This window comes from Aricia agestis, chromosome 5 (genome assembly GCF_905147365.1).
Source record: "Aricia agestis chromosome 5, ilAriAges1.1, whole genome shotgun sequence".
NCBI classification, from domain to species: Eukaryota; Metazoa; Arthropoda; class Insecta; order Lepidoptera; family Lycaenidae; genus Aricia; species Aricia agestis.
Window position 1 is genome coordinate 146135 of NC_056410.1, and position 20515 is coordinate 166649.

At 41.2% G+C, this 20515-nt stretch overlaps 1 protein-coding gene across 1 annotated transcript in view; it reads right to left on the minus strand.

Annotated features, from left to right (window-relative positions):
* The window catches only part of LOC121727030 (homeobox protein DBX1), a 40983-nt gene that overhangs the window by 10223 nt on the left and 10245 nt on the right, over positions 1–20515 (minus strand). Inside the window, exons 2-5 of the mRNA XM_042114709.1 lie at positions 14561–14576; positions 6935–6950; positions 6081–6200; positions 5164–5381 (exon numbers count right to left, since the gene is read on the minus strand). Coding sequence (XP_041970643.1) covers positions 5164–5381; positions 6081–6200; positions 6935–6950; positions 14561–14576 — 370 coding nt within the window. The remainder of the gene's footprint in view (positions 1–5163; positions 5382–6080; positions 6201–6934; positions 6951–14560; positions 14577–20515) is intronic.

Genomic DNA, 20515 nt, shown 5'->3' on the forward strand with positions numbered 1-20515 from the left:
CTAATATGAATTTGGAATTGTCTTCTGTAAAATTAAAACTTTTTAATGATACCAAAATCATCCAGATACAATTGGTATAGCCCAAGAGATTTTAATTTAATTTAATTTAATTTATCTTTATTTCAGGCCAAATAGCCCATAATGTAGCCTAACAGTTACACTTACAAAACAAAAAAATAAAAAACAACAACAGATGTGTTAGTAGCTCGGTTGGTATACAATAATAATAATTAAGAGTTAGTATTTGTTAGTAAATTACTTTAACCTATTTCTTATTACTACTGAGGTGTACACTTGTCCAGTATTTTTGAAACGGGCTGTCAATTTTTCCAGCCAACGTTCGGATACTGTTGGTACTATTTCTAAGTCTTACCATTGTAGATGATGTTCTTTTACGAATTATGGCAAAGAAATCATCAATTCTAGCCTGTGCAAACATCGTGGATGCGCTACAATCCCGTGGCTTTCCCAGCAGTATCCTCAGCGCGTCATTGTACTGGATTCGGAGAGCGTTGTAAGCCCGCCGCGTAACCCTGATCCATGTTTTAGGACAAGTTCATGTAACATACTATAATACGAAAAGACTTTTTCCCCAACCTATTAATAAATAGCGTTAACACCTCGTTTCGAGGTTCTAGGTTAAATTTGCTTACAGGCTTAATTAACCCTTTGAAAGATGTATTATATTATATTGATTTTGTACAATAGTAAGTATTATATGATAATGCCGTGTCTTCGACTGTCCGCGATCTGCGTGGGAGGAGGGGGGTGATTCAAGGGGGTGGTACATGTAACGTCGCGCGTCGTCGTCCCGCCGGGCGCCGCCGTCGCCGACGCGACGCCGGCCGCGGCTCCCTCAGGAATTAGTCCCGCGATCAGATGCCGCCTTGATTCCATGACCCGCCCTCCGATTTCAAAAATAATAATGTCACTCTCAATTAATAAGTCAAAGGAAGTGAAAAATGCATTAAATTTTCTCGGGGTTTTTCTCGAAAGTAGAACGATTTCATTGCGCCACCTCCTGCCGCACTTCAGGAATTTGAAAGCGATTTGTATTTATTTCACTTTTAATGTCTTGTAATAAAGTGTGTATGTAGTTTTTATAGTTGATATAGTTATGTAGTTTTTTTTTTTGCAGACGCACTGTCAAAATATAAATTTATGTAACATAATATTATATTTTGACATATCTCGTTTATTTGCAAATGTAAGAAAACTTTTACTGAGTCGTAAAGACTTTGCAGAAAATATAAATTAAAAAATTGTATCGTAAGAGATAATACGACTCATATTACATAATATTATTATACATTGCAAACATAGCTGTACTCACTAGTCATATAGGTACTCCTTTAATATTCTCTAATAATGCTACACGCACGCCGTGTATTAAGCTGTGCACTGTGCAGTTAAGAAAAATACTATATTTATTATTTTATCAGCCATAATCAGATTTTGTTCTTCCCACCGCTCAGGTCGTCTCGCCGGGCTAATTCCTGTGCCGGTTATAACATTCAATCAGATTAATAAGCAAGTGCGTGTCGGGCCGCGCCGGCCACGCACAATATAAGGTTCAGGTTAGGATAGGTTTTTTAAAAATATTGTGAGTATTTATAAATAATTTTCCGATTTAGGGATCCGTCTGTGAAATATTAAGTTTTAAAGTGGAAAAAATCGTTAAAGTCCAGTGTCCCCCCCCCCCTTCTACTAGCTAAACTGTTGCTTCTGGAAATGTGAAAAAAATTACAGGAGTAGGAAATATGCTGAATTTAAAAGGAAAACTATCACGGCTAAGAAGACTTCATAAGTTATTGAGTAATAGTCGCTCAACTAAAAAAAATGTACTCGGCGAAGTATAAAGGAACTTTACGTTCAAATGCCTTTGAAAGTTACTGAGATGATGTTGTTAGTAGTGTAAAACACGTTACAAATGTACATTCATTGACCATACAAAAATTTAAAAAAAATAAGCGGTACTACGGAACCCTATATTGCGTGTGGCCCGACACGCACTTGGCCGGTTTTCTGTCTAATGTTCTTTACATTGTAAATCTGAGTTTTATTATAATATATACTTATTAATATTTATCTACGATCAATGGATTTAGGTGTCCTAGGACTCCTAGGCGTCTCGCGAGTCAATCGACTTCTCTTTTTAAACTTCTTGCCAGTTTGTATTTTCAGCCACATTTGAACAAATTTTGGCCAAGTGCGAGCCGGACTCGTGCACCAAGCGTTCCGTACTGTTATAGATAAAAATAGGCCAAGAGTTGTGTTTTTGTATATTATGGGAATATTTATTTTATAAATTTTTATTTTTATTTTATTATTAATTATTAAAGTACACTGTCTGATATAATTGAGGATTCTGTGAAAATTTGAACTAACTGCCTAATGTAATTATTGATATCGAGCAAAAAAGGCCAACAAAATCACTTTTCTTGTATGGGTGCCCCCTTAAATATTTTTTTTGTTTTCAGTATTTGTTGCTATAGCAAATAGGGTAATAGGGGAGGGTAGGGATGGGAAGGGAAGGGAATAGGGGAGGGTAGGGATGGGAAGAGAAGGGAATAGGGGAGGGTAGGGAAGGGAATAGGGTAGGGGATTGGGCCTCCGGTAAACTCACTCACTCGGCGAAACACAGCGCAAGCGCTGTTTCACGCCGGTTTTCTGTGAGAACGTGGTATTTCTCCGGTCGAGCCTGCCCATTCATGCCGAAGCATGGCTCTCCCACGTATAAAATTAGCTATAGCGGTTCTTGACCTACAGCCTGGAGACAGACAGACGGACAGACAACGAAGTCTCAGTAATAACCCCGTTTTCACCCTTTGGGTACGGAACCCTAAAAACGATCATCCCTGTGGCACGAGCAGGCCGGCTCGGCATCAATCGGCCCCATCGCGGGCAGCGCTCAATAAACACTCAGACCTGCTCCAAAGTATCCTATAAACATCAGACGTCATAAAAAGGCCGACCGCGCCCGCCGCCCGCCGCCCGCGACGGAAAAACGCGCCGCGACCAATGGCGGCTGCCGAACAAAAGTACGATACAAATCGCCCAATAGAAACGGGTTTTAAGACGCGCCCGCCGCCCGCGGCCGTCCCGCTCGCTCCCGCGGTCGGCGCTATCGCCGTCTCGCCCGCGGCTCCTCAGAGGAAGGATGCCGCAAGGCGCCCGCGAGCCACACTCTTTACAGCGCCATTTTCATATTTGACAAGGACCCGAGGAGCCGCGACACCCGACAGTCGACACCCTATATCGTCTCCTACGTAGGTACTATGTCGTATAATAGTTTTTGTAAAGGTAAGGAATATGAAACTCCACTAAAATGTATTCTGCGATTAATAAGTTCATAAGTACTCATAATGATTGATTACTGGCTGACCCGATAAAAGTTGTTTTGCCATGTTTAAATATTGCTCTTAAATTAATCTATCTATTTAATTTATAAAATATAAAAAAACGTGTTAAAATACTATGCGTAGTTTTTAATATCTAAATAATAAGCATTCGGAGGGACAGGCGACGGGAAGCGACTTTATTTTATACTATTTAGTATTATAGACGACCGCTGTGGCCAATTGGTTGAGTGTGTGGCAGCTCAAGCCGGGGGTCGCAGGTTAGAATCTCGCCGACGGAAAAATAGTTTTCAATATTCCCGGGTCTGGATGTGTATTAAAATATATGTGTATCATATAATAAAAAAAGGGAGTGCCTCCGCTGCCGGCTCCGGCTACCAAAAATATCAGTAATGGGAACCGGCGGTAAGTATACTGCCGGCAGCCGAGATATAAAACAACGCTGCCGGCGCCGGCACTCAAAATGGGAACCGGTGAAAATGCGTAAAACGCTGGGTTCCAGTGCCGGTAAACAAAAGAAGGAAATATTACCTAAAATATTCGACTTTTTAACCGACTTCCAAAGGTGGAGGTTATATTATGTTCGGCTGCAGATTGTGTTTGATCAAATGCTATTTTCATTTCATTTCATTAATCATCATCACCATCACTAGATACCATTAACATAATATGCATCCTCTCATTATACCTTATTATTGGTACTTTTCATTGTGCTTTTCATAGTCCTTTAGCTCAAGACTGATGTATTTGATCACTATTCTGTCATTTGACAAGCGATGTTTGCCGAATAGGCGCCGACGGCCTATTCGATAAACATCATGTGACTTCGATCGGAATACGGTGCCGGCAGCCAGTTCGTCAACCGGCGCCGGAGGCACTCCCAACTCGTCTGGTACCCATAACACAAGTCGTTCAGGTACGTAACACGGGGCCAGGCTGACGTGGTGTGAAGCGTCCATAGATATTATTATTATTAAAGCTAATGGTAATATTTACGCAAGTGCGTACTAATCGACCCCCGCAGTACGGGCAGCGGGCACCCATGAATCTGCTGTAATTAATCGTAATCGGCGATGGCGGTGACGTCGCCGCCCCCACCCCTCTTTGAAAGCGCTTTTTGTGCCCATCTCGTTCCAAACGGCTGCGAGCGATTGATCTCGAGATACGATCGCCGGACTGCCGGAGACAATACGCGCGGAAGGTTCAGGGGTACCTCGTTCAGGGGTGCTCGCGACACTGTGTATACGAGTATGGACAAATAGAAAGCTCCGTTTTAAGCGACCAATACGAAAAACTTTGGCATTTTTATTTCATTCAATATTTCAATAACATTCAATATTCAATACTGATTAATGATAATGCATGACTACATATTTGCAACAACTTCCAAATATATTTGTATCGTTCGCATGTTTTATATATAATACGATTGAATGAATTTGTCATGAATTTCGTCTACGCGACCAAAAACTGCAGTGCTCCACAACAAATCTCTCGGAATATTTCTAACGTCGATAATGTCGTCAGTGTCGCGACTCGCGAGTAACACGATCAACTCTTTAACCGGGAGCCGCAAACGTCGACGCCCCCGCTGCTCCGAGATCAAAGCCCCGACGAAACACAATTAACTGTGCCCGGTAAATAACAAGGTTCGGCGTCGTCGACGTCGTCGCGCGGCACTCGGCGCGGCGCCCGCGGCCGCCTGCGCCTGACGCTCCCTCGCCCTCGCGCCCGATACAGTTTTTTGTAGCGCGCTGGCGTCCCCGCGGGGTGCTAGCGCGCCGCGCCCGCGGCGGTCGCTCACCTGGCTGTCCTTGAGGCCGAGCTTCTCGGCGAGCTTCTTCCGGTCGGGCTTGGAGATGTACTTCTGCACCTGGAAGCGCTTCTCCAGCCCCTTGCGCTGCAAGTCGGAGAACACCGCGCGCCGCATCATGCCGCGCCGCGGCTTGCCCCGCGAGCTGTGCGCCCACGGGAACCCGCCCGGCAGCGGGAACACCGTCGTGTGCGCCGCCGCCGGCCGCACTGCGCACACACACACACAACATCACTATCGGCGAACACGACAGTCAGGCTAGAGCTAAAAGTAGCAGACAAACAAGGAGCGACGCGATTTCTCGCCAATATGCAAGCTTTTGAACTTTTGGTGATACATACGACTTGGTAATACATTAACCTTAGTATCTGGTAATAATATTTGCACACTCATTGTAGTAGAATATGTGGAAAATGAAAAAGCTAACACCTTATTGTACCATATTCCTAAGCAAATAAAATGATTTTGATTTGATTTGATTAAGAACGCGTATCGCTTAAATTATATTCATGTAGGAAAATAATTAATCAGTCTGGTGTCATGCTGTATGTATACTCGCAAAATCATTTGAACTGCATTGGGGGCATTTTCATGTTAATAATGATACTATGTTTCCAAAGACGGGGGTGCTAGTGGTGCTACGTAATTCGTAGGCGGTCGTCGCATAGTTCGTAGCGCGTAGGCGGCCCGTAGCGGCGGCGTAGAGCTGTCGCGTAGCACTACAAAACACCGTGTTGTGGTTTTGTGCGGGCGACGTGGCCGACGTCGCACCGCGCCGCCTGCCGGGAGCGTGTACCTCCCCCCACCTCCTCGGAGGCCGGCTCGTGTGCTACAGCCTACACGTCAACTACAATATTACTACCGCTAAGCTAGGTTCTGTGTCGCGTAGTGTGGGAGCAGCGACTCACCTAGGTAGGGGTGGTGGCAGTGCTGCAGGAGGTGCTGCAGGTGGAGGTGCGGCAGCGGGCGGCTGGCGACGGGCTTGGCGATGGGCCAGGGCGCGGCGGCGGCGGCGGCGTCGCGGTACTCTGCGGCAGAGAGCGGCAGTTAGCGGGCGAAGCGGGGAGCGGGCGGCGGGCGCCCTAATCGCATCACAAAGCTATTATAAATTGAGAACGTTTCCTCCGTTGGCGCGCTGTGGTCCGTGTCAAGAGCGGTAGCGACGAAGGGAAAATGTATGTTAAAATCTCAGTCGATACTGTTTTTTGATATAAAAATATGCATTTGAAAAAACATGATAATCGGAACGTTTTTTACGTGACGTCACAATAGTTTTGGTAATACATCGCGGCATTCTTTTTTAGGGTTCCGTAGTCAACAGGGAACCCTTATAGTTCCGGTCTGTCCGTCCGTCTGTATGTCCGTCTGTCCGACTGTCCGACCGTCCATCTGTCTGTCTGTGGTTTTGCTCAGAGGAAGGACCTACAAAGCTGTAATTCGGCATGAATGTACTATCAATTATCATACCTAATTTTGAATAAAAAGATATTTTATTTTATTTTAGAGAAGTTGGTTTTTTATCCTAGGCAGATGGCGGACCTCAGTAATTTGGTCGCGTTACGTCAAACCCATCCGACCGATCACAGCTAACATTGAATTGACATACGCCGACAAATGACGTAGGTCCGTCAATTGCCTAGGAATCAATTTCAAATGATACATCATTAATCATGATGCTGACAAAATCTATATCCATACTAATATTATAAATGCGAAAGTGGATCTGTCTGTCTGTCTGTCTGTTACCTCTTCACGCCCAAACCGCTAAACCGATTTTTCTGAAATTTGGCGTGGAGATACTTTGGGTCCCGGGAAAGGACATAGGATACTTTTTGTCTCGGAAAAATGTACGGTTCCCGCGCGATAACCGAGTCTTGGCGCACCACCCCACCATGTGGGGTATCGTTGGATAGTTTTGTTAAAAATATTACTAGAGTATTCAAAGATAATTTTCCGATTTAGGGATCCATTTGCGAAATATGAAGTTTTAAAGTAGAAAAAATCGTTAGAGTCCAGTGTCCCCCTTCCCTGTTCCTGTCCCTTCCACCAGCTAAACGGTTGCTTCTGGAAATGTGAAAAAATTCACGAGAGTAGGAAATATGCTGAATTTAAAAGGAAAACTATCACGGCTAAGAAGACTTCATAAGTTATTGAGTAATTATAGTCGATCAAGTAAAAAAATATATTCGTTTTCGTTCAAAATCCTTCGAAAGTAACTGAGATGATCATGTTAGTAGTGTAAAACACGTTATAAATGTGCATTCATTGACCATACAAAAATAATAATAAAAACTAGCGGTACTACGGAACCCTACCCGGAAAACGGACACGCACTTGGCCGGTTTTTTTAATTTAATTTACGTCACAGGAGTGAGTCACATTGTCATACCTTTTTCGCTTCGAAATCTTAACAATAACGTTTTAAGTACTACTTTAGTAGTATTTACCATTACTTTTTTTATATATTACTTATTTTAATGTTTTTTCTTATTATTCTTTAACATACTAATAATTTAAAAAATGCATCTTGTCCAGTTCGCAACAATCGAGATGGTTGAATAAAAAGTAATTTGCTAATGAATTATCATAATATAATAGTGTTATAACATAAAAAGGAACGAAGTTATAAAAACAAAAAAAATATATAACTGGACCTAGCTTTCTATGAGAGAGAGATTAAGAGACAGACAGAGAAACACGCCCACGCCGACTTACAACTATACGCTTACAACTATAGCAAAAAGCACAGACATAGATCAAGATAAATACAGCATCTATCTTGATCTACGTCTGTGGCACAAAGTGTCGGTCAAAAAGTGTCGTGTCGTTACAACTTTTTTCCGTCTAGCCCCCTTTAACGAACGCAACGCGCGATAAGGAACTTCGTTCCAATAAACAGAAGTTAGCGACATACGGCGCTCGCTCCCGACGCCCGCACCCGCTCGCGCCCGGCGCCGGGCCGCGTCTTCTCGCGCGCCTGTCAGCCGCAGCCCCAGCTCCTAATATATTGTGCGGCCTTTGTAATGCCATTAATCATGCTCAAAGTGTTTTGTTTTTGACTCCGTGTATTAATTTAAACTACCTATCGAGTTGATATCGCGCGGGGAAGGGTTCCGTTTTTACATTACACGCGATACGTTGATCGCAATTTATCACGAGCGTCGGCGGGAGCCCCGACCCTACACTAGTACTACTGGCTCAGGTCGCACGACTGTTAACGACCTAAACGACAGCCGGCTTCGTTTCGCTCTGTCGGTGACCGAGTTGATGTCGATGAAGGGCATCGGCGGAATGAAGTAACGTCGTATACACTGTTTCTTACGGTTCCCTATAATTAGTTCATAAAGTTTTGGGAGAAAATATTTCTAGATCATGGCAGACGTAAGTGGAAGAACCAGATAACTAAGATTTAATAACATATGGAATATATCCATTTTTTCCCTTATAATTTGAACTAATCTTGTAATTTATCTATTTCATCATCTGGCTAATATATTATTGGCTCCACATAAAATCTACAGTTTTTTTTTTTCAAATCATTTATCCGGCCCTAAAGCCTCCATTTATGCAAAAAAAACGGCATTTTTTACTGTTACCTGGTTCTTCCACTCACGTTTTAAATATTACATGTAGTCAACACTTTTTTTGCTAATCGATTTATGTTAGAATTTAAATGAGGTGAACAGCGAGCACCTTAGAAGATACCCTAAAAACCTACAAAACATGATTGAAGGCTTACAATTTCTTAGCACATCAATTATTACTCCATGGCAGAGTTGTAATGAACGTGAATACTTGTAATTTTGATAATTTTTCACCTAATCGGCCTCAACTTTCGGAAGTATTCGCATGCAGATTATATCAATAGGTTAATTAATAAACACGTTAATTGAAAGTGAGAAAAGTTACTGTATGACACGTCACACGCAGCCAACTCCTCATATCGAGCAAATATTTAAATGCAGCTCACACTCACACGAGGCCAGCTAAGCAGTTTACAATATCGTTAAGCAGTTCAGCTTACACGGTTGACGGTTGGCCTGCGGGAGCGCGAGGTACGGCGCTAAGCCACCCTCGACGCCTCGCGCCGTAATCGGAGCAGTTTTCTCAGTAAATACCTCCGCCGGCTCACGAAGACGGGCGTCGGGGTGCGGGCGGGGCGGCGGCGGGCGTCGGGGCGGAAAGTCTCCCGCGGCGCCGGGAGGGTGTGATTTTAATTATTTCCACGTATTAATTGGCTAAGGGGCATTTAAACGGTCTCCGATCCCACCGAGTGCGGGAGATATTCGATTATCTGGGGCGCCTTAAGTATTACAAAAGAACTCACTTATCGTTGTGCGTAGGTACTATGCGATTATAATTGAAAAGAAAACTAATTTTATTCAACTTAGGATGTAGCGAGGAGCTAGGACGGACGATATCATCTATTATTCTGTGACGGTAACGTTCCTGATATTGAGCAAGTTTCAACCCTCAACACGAATGTTTTGGCTCGAATTAGCAGCGGAGCTGTAGTACTATAAACTACCGCCCCCGCCCCGCGCCCCGCACCCCGCGCCCTACCGCAGTCGGCACTTAATACGGGGTATTAACAAGGTTGCATCACTAGCTCCTCATTGTTGCGACGTTTGTAATGTTGTTGCGACACAATGGAGCGCGACGTCGCGCCGGCCGCCGGCCCGCGGGACTCTACCTGGAGCCCGGAGATTACGAGGATATCAAAGGAGCAATAAAATTCGACGTACTTTAACAATTGTTTGTTAATTCGACTCTATTATTATACGAAATAAATGTTCTATTTTTATTCTCTATCTAGGCAGCACCTATTGAATTGTATTTGTGAAACAAATGCGCCTATTCTATAGAGTTATGACGGTCGCATGTGGTCGTGAATCGGGAGCGTCACAGAATTTTCGACCATCGGTGGTTGTGTGGGAAAATTACATTCTTTACGACGTCTCATTATCACAACATATTTACGAATTTTTCTATTATTTTTGGACCTAATACCCGTATCAGTCGCATCGTCGATAGAATCCGACAGTAATATGTAATATGATGTCCTATTAATTATACTAGAGATCACCCAATGGTCGAAATTAGATCTTTATAATTATCTTCTTCTTTTGGCTCCCCGTTTAAAGTTTTGACTATTTCAGATTAAAAAAACAGACTTTAACCATAAACAAAAGAGTATAATTCGTATGTACCTATAGGCTTGTCATTCAAAAAGATGGTAGTGGTGTAGTATTGTAGTGTGTGTAATGTTTTATTTGTTTTAAAATGCATGATAAAAGCAAAATTTCAAAATAATATTAACTCGATGCACTCCTTCACTGTATAAACTATAACTGTGCAAAGTTCATTCCACTACGTTTCCGCATTTTTCGTCAAAAGGGATCCAAAGTGTTTCGCTCGCGTATTAATATAATATAATTATACCCATCGTAGTCAGTAAGTACTTCAAACGAGTAGTCGCTCAGAAGATTCATTGAAACTTTGGAATTTTGCAATACAAAGGCAGCACACAAAGTGCAGAACTACGTTAAAATTTTAATGATAATAATATTATTATGATGTTATGAGATCTTGTAATGATCGTTGAGTACGCGTGAGAGGCGACTTGTGAATTAGTATCGCAGTATGAATGATGTTCTCACAATGGTGGCGAACCACTCGTATTGTGTTGAGAGCCGCGAGGATGTGCACCGTTCAGTGTTCACAATACCGGTAATTACTCGGCGAACTGCGCGGTGCGCCGCGGTTGACGGCCGTTTAACGCACTATTATGATAGCGCAAACAATGCGTGTTTTTTGCGGTTGCCTCCAATGTTTTCACCAGGTACACGCCCAGGCACCTCGATCATGATCAGCCAAGTCCTCTCGTATTAGTTTGCCGTGAGCCTATTTCAATTATCATTATTATTAATGCTGCAGGGAAGTTATAGAAACATTCATAATATAAATTACATATATATTAAATGTAACACGAGCTGCGGAAATTGCGCTCCTCTAATTCGCAATTCATACCGGTATAATAGGTGTAATGTCTTCTATGCTATGAATATGCCCATTTTCTTTTCTTACACCTAAGGGTCAATTCAGACCGCAACGCGACGCATAGATGCATTTCTAAATAAGTATGGATTTGACAGATTCGCAAGACGTCTGACGCAATTGAAATCTGTCAAATCCATACAAATTTAGAAATGCATCTACGCGTCGCGTCGCGGTCTGAATTGACCCTAAGTGTCAATTCGACCGCAACGCGGCGCGTTGATATATATTTCTAAATTTGTATGGATTTGACTGATTTGTAAGACGTCTCACGCAATCGAAATCTGTCAATTCAGTACTTTAGAAATACACCTACGCGTTGCGTTGCGGTCTGAATTGACCCTAAGACAATAACAGAGATGTCAGATGACAAATCCACAGCAATAAAGCCGACGATTATAATAATAGTTCTGTTCTAGATGCACTCGTCGGGCAACCTGTGGTGGTCGTGTGGGAGGTGCTGGGTGTAGTAATCCCGCTCCGAGCCCCGCGGGGTCGCCGTGACCGTCTGCGCCGTGCGGTGTTACTGTATAGTGTATACTGTTATACTGTGTTATTGTAGGTGCGCGGGAACCGATAGCTGCTATAATTGTGCTCGCTACCCCGATTACACGTCGACTTAACGTCGTTACAATAATTGTTGTTGAACCTACATTTCATTACGCTGTACTTAACGCAGAAACAACTAAAGTTATTGCATGTTTTTATAAGTAATATTAGTATATGTAGTTCCAAAATACTCTACATTTTAAATATTAGTTAAATATTTTTGTGGGTAAAGTATGTTTACCCTGTCTTTACTAGCTGTGTACACTGTGCTCAAAATTGTGAAAATGACACAGAATACATCAAATTCCAATATTTATGTTTTTAGATAAACGGTTACGTTTTTTGCTTAATAGTATACTATAACCGTAAATCGTAATAGACTGGATTTCCCAAACCGCTTTTTTGCGCGGCAAGGCTGAAAACTATCCTATTTTTGACCGACCTCAAAAAAGGAGGAGGTAATACGTTCGGCTGTATACAGTTTATTTTTTTTTAAGATAAGGTTTTAATTTTTGATTTTTAAAGTAAAACATAATGCTTATAATTTGGCCCCGTCGTTATTTTTTTAAATATTAATTATTTTCCAAAATAATAAACATATTAAATAGGTGATTTCCAATTTTGGTGGCTTGTCGTCGACCTATTTAATCAATATCTAGACCGATTTACTAAAAACTTGATACTGGATTGGATTTTTATCTTTATAATATGATAATCTTTGGATTTTTATCTTAATACTATGAGATCTTGATAAAATATGAATTTTGTTGTACTAAGTTCTACAGTTGAGTTTTTATGACACAGTTTAGGTCTGTCACGGAGATTTTGGTGTCTCTAAAAATACCAAATTGATCCCTTAAGCGTAAAAATACGCCATTTACTTCATTCAGCTACACACTAACCCGTTTAGGAGGTGGCTGTGGGCTGGGTCGTACCAGTTTCCAGCCAGAAATGAAAGAAAACCATTTTATCACAAAACCCCCGATTTTATGCAATTTTGGTTAAATTATCCTACTTGTGGGCAATAATATCATGTTGTTATTTTGAATACCGGTAGAGTTTTGGTTTGTTTATAATTAACTTAATGTGTTATAACTTTAGTGCACGTAGTTTTTTTTTAATTTTTCTTGCAAATTTCAATTTTGGTGGGTAAATGGTGGGTAAGAGGGTGTGTAAAACATTATTTTTACAAAATACCATTGATTCTTAAAGCATAAAAAATACGCCATTCACTTCATTCTGTCACAAGCTAACTCGTCTAGGTGGTGGTTGTCGTACCAGTTTCCCGTAAACACCTAATCTCTAATTTTGGTTTAAACAAAAATTTCCACCAAAATTATATAAAAAATGCAAGTTGTTGGAATCCACTCAATACATTCTAAATAGACTCGTTCTTTCTCAATGGCAAGTATATTAGACCGCCAAGATGTTTCTTGTATTATGTCTACTACGTACTTGGTAATGTGTACGACATTCTTATTGATAAAAATGTGTAACGAACCTCAAAATCAATAATTTTAAAAGCCTTAAATAAACTGTCAAACGTGATCACGTCCACATCGTCTTGTTATTACTGCGGATTGTTCCCAGCATTTTATCTTTTCGGATAAAAAAGATGCAATAACATTTCAACAAAGCCGTTATTAAAAAGATTAAAATATGACGCGACATTACTCAAACTACGAGGGACGAACACAATGAGGCGACGTAACAAACGAGGTGTTTTGACAGGTGGTCCGCGAGACCGCGCGAGACTACCGCCGCAGCGCAGCGGCGGTGGGCGGGCCGCGCCGCCCCTCGCACGGCCGTTCGAATGCACTAATAAACTTTATTTATTAGCTTTTTTAATCCAATATTCACGGACGTAAAAAAAATACGGACGGATCACCATTAAGAAATGAGTGAAGCACCCTTAATAAGCCCAGGCGATCATATGTACACATCTTGCACAAACACTCGCACTGTAATAAGCCGATCGTACCGCCATTACGCAATTAGACTGCATCGCGGTGACACATCTTTGTCATTCATAAATAAAAATAAATATGCTAACTTGTGTTGTAAAATGGTGCAAGAACAATACAACCTTACACAAAAAACATCAAGGAATAATATTTCATAGGTAAGATAACATATTTTTAAAGTATTTTGATAAAATAATGTAAATATTAATTCAACTTCAACAGGTCAGTAATGTCCATAACAAAGTGGGGAAATTTTCCCCAAACCGGGGAAAATTTTAAATTATTTTTAAATAATCAAATAATTAATTTTATTGTCTTTTATTAGTGTCATGTAAGTATTTAGCATACTATTGACCAGTAATTAGGCAGGAATACAATAATAGGGGTGTAAACAGTAAACGAAATCTAATACAAATTATTGTTTTTTTGTGAGTTTGTATTATAGAATTACCGAAAATGGACATATTTTACTTAATAACTTTATAATATTTTTTATATTTAATAAGTGATTTTTTTTATTGAAATAAGAGTGTATTTATTTTTTATACATATTTTTAGGTGTAACAAAATACTTATGTACTATCAGAGAAGGTGATTCCTATGCAAATCGGGGACATAAGTAGTTTGGTTGCGTTACGTCAAACCCAGCCGACAGATCACAATTAACATTGAATTGACATAAGTATTCGACCAAATAACGTTGGTCTGTCAGTTGCATAGGAATCAACTTCCTTGATGGTACATCTGTAAAATAAATATATTTCCTAAAAATAGTCTACACCCCTATTAATTTATTAATTTACAAAAGTGGATATAACTGTTGTTTGACGACCTCTGTGGCTCAGTGGGTGGGCTGTCGGTGGCTCAAGCCGGGGGTCGCGGGTTCGAATCCTGCCGACGGAACAAAAAGTTTTCAAAGTTCCTGGGTCATGGGTGTGTATTAAATATGTGTATCATATAATAAAAATCTTAAATATATGTATAGTATAACAGTATTAAATATATTTCCGTTGTCTGGTACCCGTAACACAAGTCCTTCAGGTACTTAGCACGCCACGGGGTCAGACTGACGTGGTGTGAAGCGTCCATAGATAAAATTGTTGTCTTAGATTTCCTTCAGTAGTAGGGGAGGGAAGGTGCTATTGGTGTAGTCACCCGAGCGTCATTGAGACCTAGTAGGAATGAAAATATTGAATGGACCTCTAGACCAGGAATAAATTTAACACCATGTTAGGTGATTTGATTTGACGTTAGCGCATGGTAGAACTCTCGATAGCTCTAACAGGCCGTTAACTGATTTAACAAGCCATTATTTATTTAACATTACTTGATTGTTTGATGAAACGGGTTACGGGACTTAAGTATCTTATATCTTTTCGTATACAGGTTTCGTATATAGGTTTCGGGGGTGATAAATCTGTCTAGCTAGGAATTATTTTTAGAAAATGTCATTTTATTCGTGTTTTATCGAATACCGAGCAAAGCTCGGTCAAATAGCTAGTAATAATTTTATTATTGTAAATGTTTGTACATAATCATTATTACTAATAATGTTATGTAAATAATATACCTCTCTGTACGTAACATGTGTTTTTTTTCTATCTATAGTGTCATAAAAATAATATTTTCATTATGACATCTTTAACAACCGCTTACATTTCTGAAGCGAAAAAAACATAAAAATATGTTTAAGTATAAAAAATACATTTAACTTGTCTGAGTTTACAAAATTTAAAAGTAGGGAAATTTATGATTTATATGGCAACCCTCATATCACGCACACGTCCTACACGGGCGGCCATAACTAGGCTTCACTCGTGATTAGAGAAGGTTACGTCCGTACTTTTTTTACGTCTGTGCCAATATTGTGTTCACCGAGCGTGCCCCGGAGTAGGCCGACCGCCGAGCTCGAGCGACATAAATACTGCCGCGATTCCCATGGGCCGGAGGGGAAGCGAGGCCCATAAAAATCATCAAATACAGCTTAAGATAGGAATCAATGTCACTACATAAATAATAATTAATTATAATCATACAAACAGTTACTAGTATTGTGACGAGCAAGAAATAGGACGCGGATGCGACCAAAACAGAACAGACGAACCGAGACAGAATAGCTAAAGCCTTAATCCCAATAGACATAATATATAATATTATGTAAATATTTAAAAAAAAGTGATGTTCAATAAATAAGAAGAAGTTAGAAGTGAGTGTACAGTGTACAATACCTAATGATGTCAGAAAATCTTCTTCCTTAAATTATAATATTATTAAAGCTACGCAGTACGGTGCCCGAGCTGCTTACGTTTAAAAACTTAAACAATCTAGACCGGTTCGGTCAGCCGGACCGGCGCGATCTTATGATTATGATTATGTCGTATCCGGTGAAATTCGCCAACAAACTGTTTTGCAGTTTGGCGATTTGTATTGTATAAGAAAATTTTAAAATTTTGAATAAATGAAAAAAAAACTGCTGCGCTAGCTCACGGTCCGCCGGACCGGTGCGACCTGCTGCCCCACCTCCCTACTCGCGGCTAAATCCCCACATCGCCGTAACAATGTAATTAAATGATGACCAAAAAATGAGGCCCCGGCGGCGGCAACAATAGCGGCGTTTAATGAAGTGACACTTCCCGCGCCGCCGCCGCCCGCCGCGCTCAAATAATAATTGATTCCTGAGGGGCTATCGGCGCTCACTTACACATTTTCCGTGCCGCTTCATTATTTTCATGATAATGTTTCAGTTACTTCACTGTTCAGTATAAATCAGAAATCAGTCATTTATTTTTATTGACGACCTCTGTGGCTCAGTTGGTGGGCTGTTGGTAGATCGAGCTGGTCGCGGGTTCGAATCCCGCCGACGGAACAAAAATTTTTCAAAGTTCCTGGGCCATGGATGTGTATTAAATATGTGTATAGTAAGTATAAAAGTATTAAATTAAATATATTTCCGTTGTCTGGTACCCGTAACACAAGTCCTTCAGGTACTTAGCACGGGGCCAGACTGACGTGGTGTGAAGCGTCCATAGATATTATTATTATTATGTATATATATGAATTTATGTCTCGGCAAATATGCCGGTTATGATTCAGGTACGGGCTATGCCAAGTACCTGACTCAGTTTGTACGAGGGAAGAGTTATGATTGTAAGGTAGTGAACGATGATGATGGATTTAGAAACCGACGTGACGAACGATGGAGCAGGTATCTATTACGACGGATTTTTGTATGTGGATGTATGTGTTTTTGTTTAGGTCGAGTGACTTCAGAGCAGCAGTGAGGGCCGTCTTCGGGATGACGCCAGTTGAGGAGATGACGATGGGAATGATTTTTACGGTATCCTGGCGCCACATTGGCTTTCTTTCGTCTGCGAAAGGTATGTATTTTTTAATCTTTTCGTTTTGTTTTTGTTTCAGATTTTATTGGTGTTCGGGACGGCTATATCTATGAGGTAAGTGATTTTTTGAGATTTGATTGTCAAGGTAATAGCAGGTCTATTACTCAGTATGGTTACTCAGTGCGGTCGGTGACGATGTCTCGATCCCGACAGAGTTTAGCGGTATTGTTTTCCAGGACGTTGCAGGGTTTATATTTGTAATGAGGTGTGTGTGTGTCGATTAGTTTATACGTCTTGATGGCTAGTAGTTGATGGATATGTTTAGCTACATTGTCATGACGGTGGGTGTATTCTTTGTGGGCCATTGAACTACATCCTCCTATAATGTGTTCTATTGTTTCGGTGGTTCGGTGGCATAATCTACATTTATCGGTATCTATGTTTTCTTTGAGTATATATTTCGAATAGTTGCGGGTTTTAATGATTTGGGCCTGTATTGCGACTGAGAAGCCTTCCGTCTTACTGTAAATATTTCCTTTCGCTAGCCAACTGAAGGATGCGGTTCGGTCTATATGGTCCTGTCGTAACCGGTGAGGGAATTTTCCATGTAGTGCTTTACTTTTCCATTTAGTAATTTTATCACAGTCTTTTATTATTTTGAGTTTTGGATTAAATTGAGCATTGTTTAGTTGCAGGGGCGTTCCAGAATGGGTGAGTTGTAATATGGCTTTGTGTAAAATACTAGTTTCAGCTTTACTTTGGAAATAAATTCTTAAATGTTCTATTTGCCTATAACGCAGTTTTTTATGTCGATGCAACCTCGTCCTCGTCCTCCTAGTTTCCTTTTGAGTGTGAATTGTTCGACTGCCGAATGCCGAATGGATGTGATGGATGTTTAACTAGCGGTACGGGTTGCTGTGTTAAAGGCGTCGAGTTCTGTATCAGACCATTTAATAATTCCGAATGAGTAGGTTAATATTGGTATTGCGTAGGTGTTAATTGCTTTTATTTTATTACGACCGGATAGTTGAGTGGACAGTGTTTTATTGAATCTTAGCTTGTATTTAGATTTGAGTGTATTTTTATATCATTATGACTAATTGCGGTGTTTTGTATATATCCTGAATATTTGTACGTATCGTGTGCTTTCATACTATCTATTATGTCGTCTTGTAGTTCCAGGTTATGCGGATTCATTTGTTGGTATTGTCCCTTTATGACGCAGTTAATTTTACATGTATCGATGCCGAAAGCCATTCTGATATCTGTGCTAAATCTTTCAGTGAGTTTAAGGAGATGTTCTAGCTGTTGTCTGTCCGTTGCGTACATATCGTCTATGTATAACAGGTGGGAAAGTTTTATATTGTTTACTTTGTTATTATTATTATTTAATATTATTATGATATTATTATTTGTTATCATCATTATTATTATTATTTGCTCTAAAAGTTGAACAACGCGCGTTTAAATCGGGCACTCGTATTGATTGCATGACGCATCGGCATGTGCTACGTTGGGTATATGGTAGTTACTAATTATCGTTTTAAACTGGCCCTTACAGCACTCACTATTGTAGTTGACAATGTTGATAAGTTACTACATTCGAATAGTTCTATGACTATTCAGCTCCTATGATCTAAGACGAGGCTGGAACCACACGATATACCTAAAAGAATCTTTATCTCTATTCTTACATTATCATAATTCATAAATAAGTAAAGGTTTGTTACAAGTTTACTTTGTTCATCGAATAGGCCCCAAAAGTTGTAAAAGTCTTTGATGTTTGCATTTGCACAAATATAGATAAAAGATATAGATATAGTATAGATATGTATATATCATACACAGGTTTAGGCAAATATATGATAAATCGAGTTTTTACACGAATTATAATATTTCAATTCGTGTAAAAACTACTAAATTACTGACTCGTCTTTAGATACGTAGATACGTAGGTACGTACGTAGAAATAATATTATGGCTACTCGTATTTCGGCAATAGCAGACCTTTTGCACAGATCGAGCCGGGGACAGCAATATTGTCAGACTCAATAAAAATAATATAAAACTAATGCCACAGAATAGATAATAGTACAAGTACTAATGCATAAGTCGTACAGGGTATAATTATTGTTGTGAACGGCGCTCGCGACCGCACGTCGTTGTAATTCAGCGCACGCTGCGGTCGCGACCGTCACCGACTGAACTCCGCACCGGTGGCACCGGGTCGCGTCGCGTCGCGCGTAGTGCATTAGTGTCGACACCACGCGCGACACGAATTAGCTAAACCGCACTAAACATCGTAAATTACCCCCGGAAAAGGCCGCCGGAGCGGAGCTGGCGCGGGGATACGGTCGCGCCGCGCCGCGTTCCAAATTATCGTAATTATCGTTACAACTACGACAGTAGTTCCGTTTACCCACTAAAGCGGCCGCACATTGCACGAGTTACTAGATTATAATATTATAATATTACACCTCTACCCGCCAATAAGACGACAAAAAGGATCGGTTTCGACTATATTTTTATGATATCTAGGTCGTTTTAATGGTCGGGGGCCCACGTAATCGTATTTATATAAAGGTCAGGCGGGACCTCATCAGGTGAGGGGACGAGGAAAACGCGGCCTTAACGAGCGGAGCAGTGAGCACCTAATTGTTGCGGGCTGCGGGCTATAACCCGCCCGAGCACCGGCGTTCGGCGGAACGATCATCGAAACGCAATAGAGAGCGGGCGGCGGGCGGCGGCGGCACGCGGAAATAACAATTCCGAGCACCTGCCCGACCCACCCACCCTTTTATTTCACTCAATAATCGAATTGAATCGAAACGATTTATCGGTTCTACATCTAGGAATCGACTTTATAGCTTTCTCGTAAAAAACCAGCGAGCGATATAAACTTTTACCGAGGCGGGTGAGCCCGGCGGCGCGGCGCTCGTCCCCCTGTGTCGAAGGCGGTAGGGTCGAGAGTCGCGCGGCAGGGAGTCGCGGGCGAGTCGGACGGAATTCAAATATTATCGCAATATGGCGTCCGATGACATGTTAATATGGGAGCGGGACCCGAAATGCATAATTTTATAACATTGATTTTCCGATCGCTGCGACGATTGAGAATCTCGGTGTAATGGCTTTCGCCGGCGGCCTGCGGAGTTACTTTTATTATTTTGCGAACGTTTCGTGCAATTTCGAGTATCATGTTGTATCGAAAGGCGATACGAGGCCAGGGTACTCTGTAGAACGACTCGGCGTCAGGGTTGTTGTTCCTCGCCGGAGTACGTGTAACGTGATAGTTGACTCACGAGTTGTCTGTTGCGGCTGCTCTGATTTTCAGGCTCCGCGAACTTCGCAGGTGCCGATGTCGGTTTGATTGAAACTAGGCCTGGTTTTTTTCAACGGGCCCTCGCCCGACATACATTCCCACCGCGGTATCCAACC